General features: G+C 42.4%; 1 protein-coding gene across 2 annotated transcripts in view; it reads left to right on the forward strand.

Moving 5' to 3' along the window:
• Positions 1-19885, forward strand: part of KALRN (kalirin RhoGEF kinase) — a 637223-nt gene that overhangs the window by 255086 nt on the left and 362252 nt on the right. For both annotated transcript variants that reach the window (XM_073305148.2, XM_073305146.2), the window contains exon 3: positions 781-895. In XM_073305148.2, coding sequence (XP_073161249.1) covers positions 781-895 — 115 coding nt within the window. The remainder of the gene's footprint in view (positions 1-780; positions 896-19885) is intronic.

Raw genomic sequence — 19885 nt, forward strand, 5'->3', positions numbered from 1 at the left:
CAGTGGAGTGGGAGAAGGTATTGTTTCATATTCTCTGTGTGTATATAAAGTCTGCTGCAGTTTCCACGGTATGCATCCGATGAAGTGAGCTGTAGCTCACGAAAGCTCATACTCAAATAAATTGGTTAGTCTCTAAGGTGCCACAAGTACTCCTTTTCTTTTTATTTTAATGACAATGTATTTTAAGAATTTCTGTGAGACATTTGGTATTAGACATTGGCAGTTCTCCTGGATTTTTTTTCAAGGGGCAATGAAACTACATAAAATACCTCAAAATTCTCATGCCAATTGTTAAATGCATCCTACAAATGAGAAGCCCTAGGAGCCAGACACCAGATTTTAATTAAACTTTGAATTTGTAAGCAATTGCTAGATACATTAAAATGTCCTACTACATAAATTTTACTTAGGGACCAAAGAAGCAATGCAGATTGGGTAACACTGAAAAAGATTTCAGCTCTTCGGGTTTTGTCACATTTAACTCTCGCTGATGATAGGATTTTGTTAGCAGTCGCTGGTTGTATTAACTGTTATATTAGAAGCTTTGATGGGATTAAGTTAAGGTAAAAAGAAACATCAGTAAGAAGTTTTCTTGCATTTTTCCTTTCCTTGGTGCTCCAGCAAATGTGAGAATGTCTTACTCAATTAAGTGAGCCTGAAATCTACAAATGAATAAGGGGTCTTGAACATACAGTAATTTAAGTTTATCAATTCAGTGCACATACTTTTTTTGACATGTGCTTCCTGCCTGATTTTCTAACAATCCTTTATTTTCTGCAGGTGGCCGTGATAAACGAGGTGGTCCCATCCTGACCTTTCCAGCACGCAGCAATCACGATAGAATAAGGCAGGAAGACCTTCGGAAACTTGTGACTTATTTGGCCAGTGTGCCAAGGTAAAGCTCAAAAGAAAACACTTCAAAGCTGGGGGTGGATGAGTGGGTGGGGGAATTTGTTCTTGGCAGTTGCTGATTTCCAAGTATTAACCTTTTAGTACTTGGAACGGGGAAACATGTGTGTTCTAATTGCTTTCATCCAGTGAGATGTGATGCAGGAGCATGAGAGATTAGAGATGATACTAGTAAAGCATCTTGCTTGCACTGAACTGATGACAACAGTTCCTGTTTCTGTCATTTCTTTAGGTTGTTCTAGAGGAATTAAAAGGGGGGAAAGTGCTTTGATTCAGCTGCTTGGAGGTTTGTGTCTGGAGTTCTCTTTAGCAGGCTTGAGGGAGCCATTGTCTGGCATCACTTTTTAATACCTTCATTGCCAGCTTCAGGAAAGCTGGTGCAGGAAGGTATAATTCCCTATGCAGGAAGGAAGGGATTCACTCAGTTCAGGGTAGGCAATATTTCTGTGTCAGTACATCCTTGAGGTTTCTGCTGGGCAGTTTGCACTCCCAAGCTTTGCCTAATTTCCACCAACAGGATCTGCTGAGGGAAGGTACTGAACCTGCTGTCAATTCTCAAATATTGACTATGCCCTCTCTTTGGCCATCTCCCCCAATTTTTCAGGGTGTGCTAACTCCTTATATTCACTCCACCAGAATAGGAGAGTTTGCAGCCATTTAGTGTTTCTGCAGCCTTGTTCCTCGGTGAAGTTTCCAGGGTAGGCAGGCATAAACCCTGCACTGAATCTAGTCTTGTTTTGGTGTCTTGGCAGGTTACAAACCCAGATCTGCATATCTGGAGGAGGGTTTAGTTTACTTTCTCAGGATGCTGATTAAAATAAGAGTCCAAACTTCTCCCATCCCCAAAGATACAGGTACCTCTGAAGGTGGAAGCACATCTACTAGGAGAGATAACACTCTTGCCTCCCCCTGTCATTCGGAAATGAATACAGTCCCTCCCCAAAGGGCCTGATTCCCAATCCTTTCTCAAACCCTGGCTTCTCCTAGCATAGATGCTCTGCTTCACTATCCTTTTTCCAAAGTAAAAAGTCCTGTGTGGGTTATCTGGCCCTCCTTCTAGGGCTCATCTGGGTGAAAGAAGCTACTTCTCTCCCACCATGATTTGTCCCAACTCCAAGCTACCACTGACTGTCAGGGAACTACATTTATCAGTAATCCATCAACACTGAGGGGAGAGTCATGTTCCAGCCCATCTTGCACTTGGCGCTCTGGCTTGGGCTATAAAACAGTTAGCATTCTGGGTTTTTCTCAGACCCCAAATTGCCACCCCTAGTGCATTTCAGTGACTGTGTCACTTGTCCCACAGATTGTCTACAGAAGAACATTTTGGAACAGGTAATTGCTTCCCTTAGCAATCTTAAAGAGATGGTACCACCCATTTATAGGACTTACTCCTTACAAGTGCTAAAGCCATGCCCACATCCCTCAGAAGGGGTGGAAAACTTACTGCTCTCTTCACCCTATTCATCAGGCCTCTTCTAAAGTATGCCAGCTGGTAATAGTCTCATATGAGCCTTTACATCAGCCAGGGATTACTGAAGGGCAGGATGCTCTTGCCACTCACCTCCCCCTGGAAAGCCTTGACAAACCCATGGTCAGAGGAGGGTTGAGGGGGTTGGCCTAGAGCCATCATAGTCACTCTGTGCCAGCCAGGCATGCCACCTTTCCCAAAGCCAGGTTCTTGCTCACCGTATACAGTTTGCAGTAATATAAACACTGCAAAATAATGCTAGGAGGGAAGAGGTGTCATTTCCATGACCATCAAGAGATAAGGATATTTGAATAACGCACAAAGATTTACACATTATTCCAATCAGTGCCCAAAGTTAAGAGAACACATTCCAAGCACATAAGTGTTTGGGGATCTTTCTGAGATGACCAGTCAGGTGCAGATAGTTACAGGGGCAGACGTGCCTCTGTGTGCCACATAAACTGCAGCATGTGATTTTAATTTCCTGCCTGGTGACAAAATTTCATATGGCATCTGGCAGGGCTGCTTTCGTTGTTGTTTTTTACTTGTCAAGCCTTTTATTTACACACTGCTTGATGTCTCTCCAGCTGGCTCAATTTGTGATCATATTGTATGGAAGATTATGGATATGCTAGGGGTTGAGAGGGCAGTAGTGCAAATAAATGTCAGATTGCAACCAGTGCAAATAAATGTCAGATTGCTTTGCAATTGCCCTCCAGATATTGTTGTAATAAAACTGCTCTTAGATGTTATCATTTTTGCATGAGTCATAGCTATGAAGATATGGCATTGCCTCCTTTCCTCGAGATCAATGTTGCCAACAATTGCTCAGTTAAAATGGCCTTTTAGCATGCTTAGTCTTTATCTGTAGCTTTTCCCTTGTAGTTGTAGCAGAAGCACCCAAGATATGTGCCCTGGGTTTGCCCTCTTATACAAGTAAATCAATAGAGCAGTATCTGGATGCTTGTTTAGGTTGCCTCTCTCTTTGTTGTGTCAGCTATATGCACTCTTTGAGGTTTGGTATTGCCTAGCTTGTTAACTAGGAATGAAGCAGCTGAAAAAGCTTCAGCTAGCACAAAATATAGCAGTCGGGCTGCTTAGCAACATGAATCATTGTGAACACGCTACTTAGCCCAGCTCTTCTCTGTGCTGGCTCCCTATTGAATAGAGTCCAATTCACGGTCTCTGTCCTGAACTTCAAAGCCCTCCCTGGGGTTGGCCATAGTTAGTTATAGAAGAGAGAGCCTCTGCATGTGCAATGTGACCTCTCTCACCATGAAACTGGTAACCAACAGGAGAAGGCTTCTGAGAGGAGAACAAAGAAGTTTTATAGGAGCTGGACCTAAATTATGAAACTCACTCCTGCAAGATTAGGAATAACCACGCGCTTCATCACATTCAAAGCTAAATGCAAATCTCATCCCTTCCTTTTGTCTTTCCCCCAATGACAAATACATAGACATACACATATTCCACCCTGCTTCCTAAGTTATTTTTCCTACAGATTGTGAAGGGGGGGAATGGGAGAGAACATTGTTTTTAAATACTTGGGCAGGTGCTTACGTACTGCGGTGATGGAGACTAAAAGCACCTAGATGGACAGGACTGCACAATCTATTCTAGTTTTAAATTGTATTGCAGTCTACTTCTTTCCTAATCTTTTATTACCAATGATTTTCACTAGGGATAGCCAGGAACCACTCAAAGGTATTTATTTTTTGATGATTGTATCAAAATAACAGTTTGATTCCATATCATCAGCTCCCAGTCCATAGTCATTCATAGAGTATTTAATTTAACCCTGCTATAATTAACCAATGTGTCAATGACCTACCAAATTACATCAGTATGGATTCTGGATAGCCTGTCAGGAGAAGGAATTCTGATATTGCTATTGCTGAGGAGGTGAGGGCGTGTCAGCCTTGGTGGAAGAACTAGAAAATCTTCCTCAGCAAAAGGGACTATAATTAATCATACTGACATCAATCTAGCAATCCTGTCTTTATTCCCATTTCCTACAGCTCTTGAGAGAGAGATTAGCATCAATGTGGATGCTATCTGTCACTTAACCCTGGTTTCATATCTGAACGGAGAGGGCTGTGATGATATGTTACCATGATCTGTGTGCAGGGATAAGATCGGTGATGACATATAATGAGTTAGGGTGAAGGAAGTCTCTGCCCTAAGATAGCATTCCAAGTTTCTGATTCAGGTTTCTGTTATTCCATTTGTTTTAATAGAATGAAAACTCATTAGATGTTTAACTGACAGTAGTATCTCTTGGAGATGCAGCTGAATAGAAAATACTATTAAACAGCTAAGGCCTGGTCCTGACCCCCTAAATCATTGAAGTACTTGAAGTCAATGGAGCTGCTGGTATGAGTAAAGACTATTTCATGGGAGTAAAGGCTGCAGAACTGGGATCATAGTTTATGTCCAAAAATTATAAAATTCCAATTAGAGATTAGCATCTTAGTTTACATATGGGAATAAAAGGCACAATCCTAGGAGATGATGTGTTCACCTAAGGCAGAGGTGGTCAACCTGAGCCTGATAAGGAGCCAGAATTTACCAATGTACATTGCCAGAGCCACAGTAATATATCAGTAGCCCACCATCAACTCCCCCACCCTGCTCCCAGCGCCTCCCACCCACGGGCAGCCCTGCTGATCTGCGCCTCCCGCTCCCTCTCTGCACCTCCTGATCAGGTGTTTCATGGCATGCAGGAGGCTCGGGGAGGAAGAGCAAGGGCACTGTAGGCTCAGGGGAGAGGGCGGGAAGGGGTGGAGTGGGGGCACGGTCTGTGGCAGAGCCAGGGATTGAGCAGTGAGCACCCCCCGGCACACTGGAAAGTTGGCGCCTGTAGCTCCAGCCCCGGAGTCGGTGCCTAGACAAGGAGCCGCATGTTAACTTCTGAAGAGCCGCATGGGGCTCCGGGGCCACAGGTTGGCCACCCCTGACCTAAGGCCTGATCCTGTAGTGTCAGTACAAGTTGGGGGAGGGGCAGGGAAGGAGAAGTAACAATGTGTTAGAAATGTGATGCCAGACTCTGACTTTCTTACTCATATTGAGTAGCACCTTATTTCTCAAGTAGTTCCATGGAAATCAGTAGGGCTATTCATAGAGTAAGGTTTTACCTTTATTCACCGTGAGTATCTGCTCACTGTTAATCTGCTCCCATTAGTGCTAGCCTTTTCTACTTGTGTTTTCTTGATATGTGGGGCCAGATCTCAGCTGCTGGAAATCAGAGTAGCTTCCATGAACTCAATGGAGCTACTCTAATTTACACAAGCTGAGGATTTGGTCACAATGTCTTAAACTTGAGAAGCATGACCTTATCTCTGATGACAAGGGATTTAGGATCAGAGAAGTTCAGCTATGCTATTTTCCTATACTCCTTATATGGAGCATTATTCTGATCTCACTTACACAGATTTTACTTTGGTGGAGCTCAATTGATTTCAGTGGTGGTAGTCTTGATTTACATGTATATAAATGAAATAATCAGCAGGCCAATCTTTACTATTGCAGGCCCTTTAGAATCAAGAATTAAGTTTTGTACAGGCTGTAGGAGGATCAAAAAGGAGACAGCATATTATTAGCTTGAGCTTTCTGACTGCTCGCAGATCTCTGTATCTTGGCCTGATATGACGAAGGAAATATTCTTTCTCAGCTATAGTTGGTCTTCCTGCTGAACACATTAACCTGTCTTGGAGCCAAAATCTGCAAACTTCTTTGGTCTCTGGAAAAGGGGAATCCTAAAACACCTTGGAGACCAGTATTTTAAAGAAGTCCATTTTTATTTGTCCCTCTTTAAAAACCTTATCAAATTTCCCCATTCTGGGGGACATCCAGGACTCCTAGCAGCAGAGCAATGTTTTCAAAGGACAGGTCTATATGTTTGAAGCGCTTGTTGGAGATGCATTGATTCTAGTGTCTGTAAAATGTCTCAGAAAGGCAACTATTTAACTGCCTTTTAAAATTTATTTCAAGGTTTGGGAATTTTTTTTTAATAATTAAAAATATAATACATGGCCTGGCAAAATGTAGCAATATGTTTCACAACTCTGGATTAATTTCAAGCTGTTCATTGATGACCTGTGGCTGTGGTTCCCAAACTTGTTCTGCCGCTTGTGCAGGGAAAGCCCCTGTGGGCTGGGCCGGTTTGTTTACCTGCTGCGTCCGCAGGTTTGGCCAATCGTGGCTCCCAGTGGCCGTGTTTCGCTTCTCCACGCCAATGGGAGCTGCTGGAAGTGGCCCGGGCCGAACCTGCGGACGCAGCAGGTAAACAAACTGGCCTGGCCCGCCAGGGGCTTTCCCTGCACAAGTGGCAGAACAAGTTCAGCAGCCATTGACCTATGATAATGTGTATATTAGGTTTTCTGGCCAGGACTAGTGTGAAACTCATTTTGTTGATCGGGATTAAATGCTGCAATTCTATTTTCTGTTACCTGATCCTTATACAAAAAAAGCTTTAGAGTTGTTTTTGGAGGCTACAAAAATACTCACATTTTAAAAATAACACTGGGCCTTTAGTACTAATTTTAGTAACTAAATATCTGGTGCCATATGTCAGGTAATTATTCTGCAGTACACTTGCATAAAAAGAGCACATTTATAAATGAAGTGAAACTAATGAAGCTACTGGAGCTTTGGTATTTTCTTTAAATGTAGTTTGATTTTTTTAACTTGTATATATATTTCATATGCAGAAGGCTCATTGGGGGGTGGATAATTGAGGGGACTGGTAATGGTTTAAAGAGTCTTTTATTCTTCCTGGTAGCCCCTTCAGACCCAGCCTAGATTGGCACAGTTATTGTGATTTACTACCATCTAATGTCCATTTGGTGGTCTCTGTGAAATTAGTTGTTGGGCTCATTTCAGTTCCTAGGGTTCATGTACTAGGACACTGACCACATCATTTTGTGTTAAGTGGCACTTTGCTGGCAGTTTCAATTAGAGGCCATTGACTCAAACGGCCATGGAGATCGAGCTTTCCACTTACCCCCTTACTAGATGTGAGCCCTTCAGAAGATGATCCCTCATCTCCTTCCAGCTATGAAGATGACCTTTTCAGAGCAGGATTGTGGCATGTTGGTGGGATTGTACAGGGGAAGCTTGTGTTGCCTCAGTTGATACTGTACATAGAGAGCATACAGAAGGTCTCCAAGACTGGGAATTTGGCAATTTTCATCAACACTAAAAGCTGATATGTTTTAAAAATACAGTAATTTATAAAGAGCTTCATCAGGGTTTTCAGTCATTTTCAGGGCACAGAAGCCTTTGAGAGTTAGTCCAAACCTAATGGTGATGCAGGACATTTCACATCAATTCAAGACCACTTCCAATTTTGACTATTGTTGTTACCTTGAACAATTTAGCTGCCTGATCCTATACGGTGCTGAATGCCTTCTGCAAAGTCCTGAATGTCCTCTTCTCCCAGTGACTTCAATGAGATTTGAGGGTGCAGAAGGCTTTGTAGGATTTGGTCCTAAATCTGTTTGTTGCTGAAGGGTCAGTTCTGCTTCAAGAAAAGGAGGACTTGTGGCACCTTAGAGACTAACAAATTTGGGTGCCACAAGTCCTCCTTTTCTTTTTGCGGATACAGACTAACATGGCTGCTACTCTAAGAGTTCTGCTTCAGCTTCCAGTTGGATTACAGTGCAAGTGTTTTCAGTTGTATTTTGTAATGAATAACACAAATAGTATAATACAGTGCTTCATGTGTAATGTACTGTGAATTGCACACTTCAGCTAGCCTTTTCCTTCTAAGGACTGATAAATGGCATGATAACTTGGAGGCTGTGTGCAGCACTCTTTCCTAAGTGGTTAGAAAATGCATTGTATTTGCTCTAGCAGGAATTTCCCACATCCATTTGATGGATGTGTTGTGTGGAATAAAAAAGAGGCAAATAAGGCTGAAATAACATTAAGATCAGACAAAGGCAAGAAAACTGGCCTGTCTTATTTAATAATCTGTTAATCCTCAGAGTACATTTTTGTAAATGTCCATAACATGTGATCAAGGAATCCGAAAAAAACTTGGTTATTTCAAGAATTGATCTGTCATTTAAATCAGCTTTCTATGAGTACTAAGAAAATATTTTACCCATTCAGCCGGTGTAAAAGGTTTCTATTTATGTTCAAAAATTATTGTTTACAACATTTTAGAAGACCTGGAGTTCTGCTGTTAGTTTCACCTATCTGATTTCCAAGCATTTCCATTTTATTACACATTAGTTTGTTCTTGTTTGTCATTAGAGAATTGAGATTTTTTTGGGTCTATTGCCCTACTTCTTCAAACTGTCCATATATGACTCCATGTTTCCTACATGCTTTTCAACACCCTGGACAAAAGTCAACATCTAGTCAAATTTCGACCCTGAACCTGTAATCAGATCTATGTACACAGAGCCCTGCACCTGTGCGAATCCACATCTTAAGTGTGGTAGTCTCAAAAAGCAGCTTGGTCAAAAATGTTGTCATGGAGTCCCACGTTTATTGTGTCTCAGTGATTTCCATAGCTGTTTTCCGCATTTTATAAGTCAGATGTTTTTCTGCCAGACATGCATTTTAAAGTTATATTGGGTTCTTTCTCACTTGTGCAACATCTCCAGCAATAAAGATTCTGGAGGCTAAAGTTGGGGACACGTAGGGAACCCCTTATCTTCCAACTGGTGGCTCAGTTGTAAATGGATGTATAATTTGAAGACTGTGATGTTGCACTGCTGGCCCTGCAAGTGGAACTCAGTTAACAATAAGGATTCACAAGCCAGAAGAGAATTCAGTTCACTGGGCCTCTCTTCCCAGGGCTGAAAAGGAATTGAATCTTGTTTTATTCACTAATGTCAGTGGATGTGACTATATACATCCAGGGAAAAATTCTCCTGAATAAGAAGGTGACCTTTTAATGTAGTCACTTTTCAGAGCAGAAAAGTGGGCACTATGACCTGGTCCTGATGTCTTTTGGTTTTATTGTTTTGCCCTTTTCTAGTCTCAGTTCTACCCTGTAGTGTTCATGTCGTTACTGCGTGTGTGTGTTCAGGCCGTAGCTCCAGAGCTTACGGCTCTCTTACTTGCTAGGAGACAGAGTGGCAGCCAGCCAGAGTTCCATTTCATAAACAGATCTTCCCAACAAACAAAAGAGGAAACTCAAATATGTCCCCATTAAATACAGTGCATGGTCCTGCTCTGCTCAGCCACTGCATATGCTTTCCCCTTAGAGCCACAAATATGCCACTTCCCTTTAGCACAGAGGTGGGCAAACTGTTTGGTCCGAGGGCCACATCGGGGTTGCGAAACGGTATGGAGGGCTAGGTAGGGAAGGCTGTGCCTCCTCAAACAGCCTGTCACCCACCCACTTACTGCCCCCCTCAGAACCTCCGACCCATCCAACCCCCCCGCTCCTTGTTCCCTGACTGCCCCCTCCCGGGACCCCCGCCCCTAACCACCTCTCTGGGAGCCCACCCCCTATCCAATCCCCCTTGTTCCCTGACAGGCCCCCCCGGGACCCCTGACCCATCCAACCCCCCTTTGTCCCCTGACCGCCCTCTCCCGAGACCCCCCGTCCCTAACTGCCCCCCTGGGACCCCACCCCTTATCCAACCCCCCCCGGGACCCCCGACCGCCCCCTGGGACCCCACCCTCTATCCAACCTCCCCGTCTCCTGACCACCGCCTCCCCCCGAACCTCCACCCCATCCAACTGCCCCCCAGAACCTCCTGCCCCTTATCCAACCCACCCCCTTCCCATGATGCTCGGAGTGGCAGGACTGGCTTATTGGAAAGCCTGGGAGGTAGGCGGGCGTAAGTCGCATGGCCCGTACAGCTGCAGAGGAGGGGGTATAGCGGGGGAGGGGCTGGGGGCTAGCCTCCCTGGCCGGGAGCTCAGGGGTGGGCAGGACGGTCCCACGGGCCGGATGTGGCCCACGGGCCGTAGTTTGCCCACCTCTGCTTTAGTATCATGGGGCTTCTCTCTCTATCCCCTCAGGGAAAAGGTTCAATCATTTTTTATTTCAATAATTTTAATTTTTTTTTAAATCCTTCATAGAAGGCACTGCTAAAAACCTGGCTCTCCTCATAGCAGGAACCTGATTCTCCCTTCTATAATACTTAAATAGTAAAATGTACAGATGAAAAGAGAGGGATAGTGACAGAAGTACCTTAAAATATTTGGGGAAACAAACATTGTACTGATAGATGGAACCATATAGTGAAGGGGCAATATATGTCAGGGCTCAGTTTTGCCCTGATTTGCAGGGGAGCAATTTGCAAATTGCACCCATGTAAGTGAAAATATACAAATCCATTATATTGTTAATATAGGGTCTGGAATAAACCTCTTTAAGGTAGTAACTGAGATCTGATGCATATACCATGATTGGATTCCACTCTAGAGACTCTCATCTAATATATCCTCGTGTATAGTATTTTGCTTTACAGCCACTTTCCCAAAGTTAGAGAGTGCACTGAGCTATGCGTGCACTTGGCAATGAACAGTTTTGTGGTGTTTTTAAATATGGCTAGCCTCCGACTGTTCAATAATCTGTTGCTTTCTTGGGTTCTATGCAAAGCAGAAAAGTGAATTGCCTGATTTTTTTTCTACACCATCCTCCAATTCTTACTTTCTTTTTACATTTTTTTTAGTCCAGATGCTCCATTGGTGCAGCTCCATTGAAGTAAATAGGGCTACTCCAGTTTCCTCCCTCCGTGAACCTGGCCATTTATGTGAATGTAGTATTGATGAATGATAGACTGAGAGCCTGGAAGGTGATAGCATCCATTCATCCATGGGGCAGGTACAGCCTGGGCACTGTCAGCACAAGCTTCTTTACTACCTCCAAGAACAGAGAAACGAAGAAAAGTTATCAGCCCCAGAAAGAGGAGAGCAGAAGTCACTCTTAAAAAATGTGTTTTCATACTATGTTCAGCCCCTTGATGCTTCTGTGACTGCTGTAATATCAGTATAAACATACACTTCTAGGAGTGACATACACTTTTAGGAGTGAGAGGGTAATTCTGTTTCCATGTCTTTCTATTCCTTGGATTCTATCTTGAGCCTAACAAAAGATGCCAGTTAGTGTCAATTGTGCCAAGGGAGAATGGTCTTGTGGTTAAGGCACTGAACTGGCATTCAAGAAATCTGGGTTCACTTCTGGCTCTACAACTTCTGGCTCCTTTGTGATTGTGGGCATGTCCTTTAATATCGTTGTGCCTCAGTTCCCCATCTGTAAAATGGGGTTAAAATTACTTCCTGTCTCCTGCCTTTCATCTGTCGTTTCTGTTTAGCTCATATGCTCTTCAGAACAGAAATTCTCTTACCCTATGTTTCCACAGTGCCTTGCAAGATTGCGTCTCTAGACAAAACCATCATACAAATAACTGATAGTAATAAATAGTGATGGGGGACTGAGATCACCAATTAAGTTCACTTAGTTTTACATAACATCTTTCAGAGGGGTGCTGTGGGGGGTAACAACTAGTAGCCACTACTGATCTTGTCTAACTGGTGACCTAGAGTTGAACAGTCACCCTGGATTTCTAAAAGTATGAAGGAATCAACAAAATGACAATGTGAACTTTCTTTTCAACCATAGAGATGAGTGAATTGAAAAGTTGCTGAAAGTAGCAAAATGTGTAGGAGTTTTTGTTTTAATTTTCTGCATGCGAAGCACATATTGACAAGAGTTTTTCACATACCTTACCTGTAGCTGGTATTGTCTTCTCTTTGTTTGTAGGATGCATCGAGGCTTTCAGATGCACTTGTAAGACCATTTAATGCAGCTGCTATGACTGAATGAGACAGACACTGACAGTAAGTCATGGTCAGGACTGGAAGAGGAAAGGATCAGTTATAGCTTGAAGCATCTGGGAGGTCTCGGGAAGGGAGCCAAATATGATCATGCCCCATGAATTGTCTGACTTAGGGCTGCATGGCCTTGCTTTTTTTTTTTTTTAACCTCAGTTCAAGTACCTGATCCTTTGATTGGATCAGCATTTGCTCCTTTGTGCTAAATGCTTCTGCCGGTCAATTGTACTGACAGTTGCTGCTTGGAAGAAGGAAGTGATGTGTGTGTGGGGGGGAGGGAAGAAAACAATAAATCAGATGTTAGTGTCATAGAAAACAAAAACTGTATATTTCCTGCTGTTATTGGCCAGTTTCAGCAGCAAGGGGGTCCAATGTCAATACAATTTAGCTAAGAAGTAGGCACCAGTACAAATTATAAGAATTATACAGAATTTCCATTTTCCCCTTCCTCAGTGGATCTTGAACAAGTGGTGTGAAAGTCTCTGCGGCATAATTTTCAGCACAGTCCTCTATACGCTTTCTCCCTAAAAGTATTGATTTAAAGAGGTTGCTTGTGTGCCTTGTGGATTTTTTTTTAACATTCAAATTTGTGGCTCCATAATATTTATAAAGATCCAGATATCAGCAATATGGAGGTTTCAGTAAAGCAGGCAAGATAATTGCCCGAAGCCAGCGTGAACAGCATTTTAAATGAGCTAAAATTAGCAGGCATTAACCTTTGTGGGAATGGCACACTGGCAACTGGCAGTTTAAATGTGCAGTTCCCTTTTGAAGCCATGTCAGTGGCCGTCAGTAGAATTTACAGAATAATCAGTAAGTAATGTTATTCTAGCTAAAGTGTAGAAGCGATCTTACTCTGAGAATTTTATAGCAGCAGTAAAATTGTCTTGTAAATTTTGACAACGGACCAATGCTGATGGTTTTTCATGTTGATGGTTTTTCATCCACTGTAAGCAATGTTATCATTGTTATTCCAAACTATCATCATTTGGAGTAAATTTGGTCTCCTTCTGCCTGGGTATGGATGACCCTAGGGGAAGTGGAACCAGGGTGGTTCTCTGTGGTTTGCATTGGGGTGGATCCACTGTGCAAGGGATGGCAAAATGTAGTGCCTAATCCCAAACCTATTGAAGTCAATGGAAAAATGCCCGTTAACCTCAACAGGCATTGAATCAGGCTTTTATTGGGTGCCAGAGTACAGTATCTGTGGATGGTGCAGAGGCTCCATCAAAGTAGAGATCCTCGGCATAAGACAAGGCAGGAGTCATTGAAGTTAGTATAAACTTTAGGTTCCTTCTACCCCAGCACACAGCCTGACCACTCAGGCTGGGCTCTGGAGAGAGTATTTTTCCTTCACTGTATTGTAATCAGATTATATTACAATATAATAGCAATCAATATCACACTAATGTAGCACAATTCTTATATAATATAAAATATGGGATGGGATTTTCAAGAGTACCTAGGGATTTGGATGCCAATTCCCATTGGAAATTGGTGTCCGGATGCATTAGGACAATTTTGCATATCCTACTTATGGTTTCTTCCCATTTTCCACATGCTGCTCTTAGTGAATTCAATGTGTAACATTTTCCTTGCATGCATGTGGAGCTCCTGGTAGTTTCTATAACTTTATACTCATCAAGAGCAAACGTAGCTGCATGGTGTGGTGAGATAGCTACTTTTTTTTTTTTAAGAAACAGACAAAATAACCTAAACCCCCAACATAAAATGTTAATGACCAAAATAACATTAGAATTTTCTTTAAAAAAAAAAAAGTGTGAGGAAAATGTAACTTTAAACTGTTCCTTGCCCATCTAGTAGAGGCTGGCTCTCAAATATTTGCTACAGTATGTTTTTAAACTGTAAGTAAGAACAGGTTGGTTTCCCTGCATGAGCACATAGGGCTTTATCTCATGTATAATCTTGAGGAAAATCTTGTAATATCTTAGATTCTGGTGTGATACTTAACCAGAAAACCAAAGCTTCAGCAGGTCAGACAAAGAAGCTTCCCTTCCAAGATGGAGTTGCACTCATCCTAATACCTAGGTTTTAAAAAAACCTTTCTTTCGAAAAAGAGAGCCAGTATAAAGTTGTTTTGCAGAGTGGGTGCAAAGGATACCTCAGCTTCACCATTCTGTCTGATTAAAATTGCTGAGTTAGCAGCTCACTCATCTGTGTTGGGTCTGTAAGGTTATCTCCCGCTGGGCACAGAGAACAGTATGATACTCCGTCATTCTGGCAGTAGTAGTTGGCCACTCCTAACCAAATTCAGGATACTTTATTTCTTTCCTACACACAAGTGAAGTGATGTGTTCATGTGAAGTGGAAGTTCTTCTCTATTATCCACTCCCTGGTAGTATGAAGAGGAAGCTGACAGTCTCAAACTTTTATATGATGATTTTGGCACTTGGTCTTTTAATAGAAGGATGAATTAAGTTTTGGATTTTTTTTTAATTTATTATGTGAGCATCAGGCTTGCCAGATGTTTCTGCAGTTGATGCTGTCATTGAAGATCAAAAAAATACTATGTTTTGAAATCTAATATGAACAAATTATCTGTTTGAAAAACCCTGCCCTTGGTGAAATTTAACCTGTCTTCCTTCCCCTTCTTTTAAACCAATGTTAACTCTGAAAGCAGTCAAAGAATGTGTCCATGTAAGTAATATAAATCAATACCAAATCTGCAACCCTTTGACCTTTTCATGCATATTCATTGTCCATTCATGTTGATCTTGAATAGGAAACCAACACTAACGTTAATGTGGCACAAGCAGATGCGTAGGATCCTTCACAGCATTTTAAAATACATTTGGCCAAATTACCCCCAGAGAAATTCCATTGGATTCAGTGGACTTTAAACCAGGGCTGAATTCGGCCCATAATTCCCATATCCAAGACAAACAGTACAACTTCTCATAGTCAGATGTGCAGTAGATATTGTAGCAAGGCTGATAATTAAAATTTCTATTATTGTGGTAGAATGTAGCACTTCATTCTGCAGTGCTTTGGGGCTTCCTGTTGTAAACTCAAGTATCCCCTCAGGAGTTAAAGCTTTACAAATCAAGGCAGTGGCTTTTGTTGTCTGGAAGTATCCTCAGCAAATGAGTTTGAGCAGCTCTCAGGTCAATGTTGTTTATTGACAAGATAATATGATGCTCTGTATGCAGCTTTCGCATCCTACTTAAAGCAATATGTATTTTCCATACAATAGTCAGATGGGCATACTATAATTGTCTCATACTGTAGATGTGAAATTTGGATGACACATGCAAAAGGCATCCAGTTGCACATCATCAACAATAGCTGATAGAATACTGTGCATTGTATATGCTGAAATACTCTTTAAATTATATAAGTATAAAATATAGATTCAAATTAATTCCATGCCATCAAATCAGGAAATTCCCTTTTATTCGTGTGTGAATGTAATGCTTGTGAATGGATTGGGCTCTGGATTAGCTGGAAGATTCATTGGAGGATGATTTGATTAGTATTCCTTGTTGGTAAGCACTAAAAACATACTAGGCTAGGTTGAACTTAATACATCTTCTTCATCTCAGTGCTTTAAGATTCAGCACTTGACAGGCATGGAGAGTGAAGTCTTCTGTTAGTGGACAAAACACGGATAGTAGCAATGCAAATCCCCACCCCCATTGTTATGCTTCCTTGTTTCAATCCTGACCAAGTGCTGAAATAGTAGGTCCATGCCAATGGCCTGTTTAGTCCTTGGAGCCTCTGCTCACACCACCAGCAAGAATTCCATTTACTGTCAGTTCTGATGGTGTCTTACTCCTTTCTGATGTGGATATATCTGAAATAGTAACTGGGTGGAACCTCCCAATTTAACTTCGGTCACATTTGTAGGTCACATGTGCTCGTAGACCTATGTAATGTATCTGATCAACATGGACATAAAATGGCCATGGGGAGGAGGACTAAGATCCTGCTGCATTCTAATTCTGGCTTCAAAACTGACTCACTTTGTAACTTGATCAAGTCACGTAACCTCAGCGCACCTCATTTTCTCCATGTATAAAATAGGAATAACAACACTGGCAGGACAAAGACATCCCCTCTGTGACCCCTCTTTCATGCACTGATACAAACAAGTTACATATTGCCCCTCTGACCTGGTTAGTTACCACCCTTTATCTTGTACATGCTGATTCAATCAAAACATCTCTATTCATAACCCTGCCATCGTGACCTTATCCATAGAAGGTGTCAGTCTGTCCCTGTATCATCTGGGGAGTGTGTTTACACTGTAACCTTGATCTGGAGTGTTCTGGCGCAATTATTCTGGAATGTGTTTACGTTAATACTTAGTGCCTAGGGGTGCCTGTGTTTTTGCAATGCCAGCCCTGTTCTTGCCAAGTTCATGTATCAGATAGTGAACCTGCAAGCAGGCATTTGCTTTGTAACAGGGCCTGACTTTTGTTTATAGCCTGACTCTTGCTAACTTTGCTTTATATCGTCAGGACCTGACTTTAGTTTGGGTCTTAGGCCTTATACCGGGCCTCATGTCTAAGGATCTCTCTTTCTACTGCAGTTTGTAAAACGCCATGAAAATGGAAAGAACTATGTATTTTTATTGTAGACCTATTCTGAGAGGTAGGATAATGGGCCCTACAATTTGCATGCCCTAACTGGACTTCTCTTTGCTGGGAAGCAAGTACTTTTGATGTGGCATTTTCCATTATGTTTCGGAATGCTGTTTCAGAGACTGGATATGTCAGTAGTCCCTGTTCTGCACCATCACCTGACACTAGGAAATGGACCGGATAAGAGCTGCATTAGAAATCCCTCATTACAGACATGCTGATTTGATTTTTGTGGTGCTGAGGAATGGGGAAGTTGTGATGCCAATCCCTGATCCAATTAAAAAAAGTATATATTTGAAACTAGTTGACGCTCTTAACCATATGACAGTGGACAGGTTGGAGTTACTGCTTTAGTGATGAACTATTATTCTAGGAATTAAATGCATAGACAATATGGGCCTTTTCTATAGCATTTCTTATTACTCCATCTAGAACCCAGAATGCCTCTTTCTGAACACCATAGAGATCAAAGATTAATTTAGATTTTGCTTCCCGCCAGAGACCTATATCAGTTATTTGCTATTCTGTTCCCAACAGATTTATTGGAAAGCTCACTTTCACAATATATGTTCCACAACTGCCTCTCCAATGATTTTGTCATGTCAAATGATATACACAGTATTATGTGATTTGAAAGCAGGATCTGCTTAAAGTTATCCTTCGATTTTCATTGAGAAATGGACTGTTGGACACTTGAACACTGTAGTTTTATAAGCTGTTAAATTGCAGGTGTAGAGTATCACCCCTTTTACTGCTCTTCTGGTCATTAATTGGATACTGCCAAACATATGCATATGGCTAAATTTTTCATTGAAACAATGAGAATTCAACACCATTGAAAATCAGGCTATTTATAAAGGTGTCTGAACATGGATTTTAGGTACATAACTTTGACCAACCAAGGTACTCGGCTGGGGGTGTGGGCTCTGGGGTGGGGCCAGGGATGAGGGGTTTTGGATGCAGGAAGGGGCTCTGGGTTGGGGTGGGGGCTCAGGGTTGGGGCAGGGATAGGAGGTTGAGGCACAGTCTTACCTGAGGCGGCTTCCAGTCAGTGGCGCAGCAGGGCTAAGGCAGGCTCCCTGCCTGTTCTGGCTCCACGCTGTGCCCCGGAAGCACCCAGCAGGTTCAGCTTTTAGGTGGGGGTAGGGGGTAGGAGGCTCTACGCACTGTTCTTGCCCTACAGGCATTGCCCCCCCAGCTCCCACTGAACCACAGCCAATGGGAGTGCAGAGCTGGTGCTTGGGGCGGGGGCAGCGCGCGGAGCCCCATGCCCCCTTTCCCCCCACCTAGGAGCTGGACCTGTTGCTTCCGGGGTGCAGTGCGGTGCCAGGAGAGGTAGGGACTAGTCTGCCTTAGCCCTGCAGCACCGCCAACCGGACTTCTAATGGCCTGTTGGCCAGGGTCCCTTGTTGACTGGGGGTTCCAGTTGAAAACTGGACACCTGGCAACCCTAATTGGCACCCATCTGGTAGTATCTGAGCTTTGTGTAGCCATGTCCCATTTGAATACCAGAGGGAGCTCTTTAAGGGGCAAATCCTGCCCTTTCTTCCACAGCAGGAGAGGGCTCTGAACTGCTGTGATTAAAATGTGGGGGAGGGGCAAGATTCCTGGAACCCCCAAATGGCATATCCCTGCCTGCTGTAGATGTAGCTCTGCGGGGATTTCTTCCACAAAGGGGTCTTTGGAGAGTAGCAGGAGAAGGTTAGTGGAACTGAAAAATGTGGGGGTGGTTCCTTCCAGCCATGCCCTTTTACTATAATTAGGCGTAGTGCAAGGGGTAGGAGTTGTTCTTAAAGACCCATCTGTACTATGAAATTGTATTGCAAAACCATGTTTGTTTGTTTGTTTTTTATCCCAGGTATAATGTAGTTTGACGTCATGCACCCAGGCTAGACCCAACTAGGTGTAACAGTCTTAGTTTTCTGCCATATTAAACAACCAGTTTCAACCAGTACAGATGGGGCCTAAATGGACAGTGGTATTGGGAAATAGTGCCTGTTTTTTATTAGGCACTCAATATTATTGTGATGGATGCATGCTGTGGTGATGGATGATCTTAAGTAAACCAAATTTTTGTTTTTATTTACTGATTCATTCATCTAGTATTGTTTCAGTCAGAAGCCCTCTTGCCTTCCATAATCTATGTGGCTGAACTTAAAAATCAGTGACAAATCAGTGCTTCCAAAAGCTGGAGTCCCTCTTGCTCACTTGATCACTCAGTGCTAACTGCTATAGAACTAACGATTTTCATAAGTAAAAATGTTTCCCCTCTTTTTATGGAAGATGCAAATGCACAAAACATACTGCTGTAGTTCACGAAAGCTTATGCTCAAATAAATTTGTTAGTCTCTAAGGTACCACAAGTACTCCTTTTCTTTTTACTTTCACTGTGTTCATGCTGTTTTGAAAATATTCCAAAAAACAGATCTCTAGTTCGGGATGTTCTTAAATGTCTAATCTCTGCACCTGCAAAATTTTCTTGGCCCAAAACATCTAAGTTCTTCAGCATATGCATTTATTTTAGTTTTCCTCATTTTCTTGGCCAAGATTTTTGTTTCCATTCAAACCAGAATGTGGGAAATCTGTTTCTTGTCAAAGCCCAAATAAAAAAGTAGGTCTCCTTATCTTTGTTTCCAGCAACATGTTGCATAGGGTTGATGTTAGGCCCTGTTGAATTTGACATCTGTATTGTAGGTGGTAAAACCCTTTGAGATGCTTCAGGATAACAGGCTGTAAGATATTATTGAGCTGTAGCTCACGAAAGCTTATGCTCAAATAAATCTGTTAGTCTCTAAGGTGCCACAAGTCCTCCTTTTCTTTTTACTATTATATCTAGATCTGCTCTGTCTCAATTTTAGCACAAAGGGGGAGTGTGACATTTTCTCTTTGGATCACATATTGGTGGTGGATCTTGCCAACTAGATATGGACAGAGAAAAGTAGAGAAGGAATCATTACCAGCTGATGATCAAAGGACTTTCAGTTGGACTTTAATTCATTTCCAATATGATACACGCAAGTGTTGTGTAGGTAGATCAGTATTGCCTGGTCAAATGAGCAGGTTCAATCCACCACAGCTACAAAATTGGAGGCAT

Source organism: Lepidochelys kempii, chromosome 11 (assembly GCF_965140285.1).
Source record: "Lepidochelys kempii isolate rLepKem1 chromosome 11, rLepKem1.hap1, whole genome shotgun sequence".
Taxonomy (NCBI): domain Eukaryota; kingdom Metazoa; phylum Chordata; order Testudines; family Cheloniidae; genus Lepidochelys; species Lepidochelys kempii.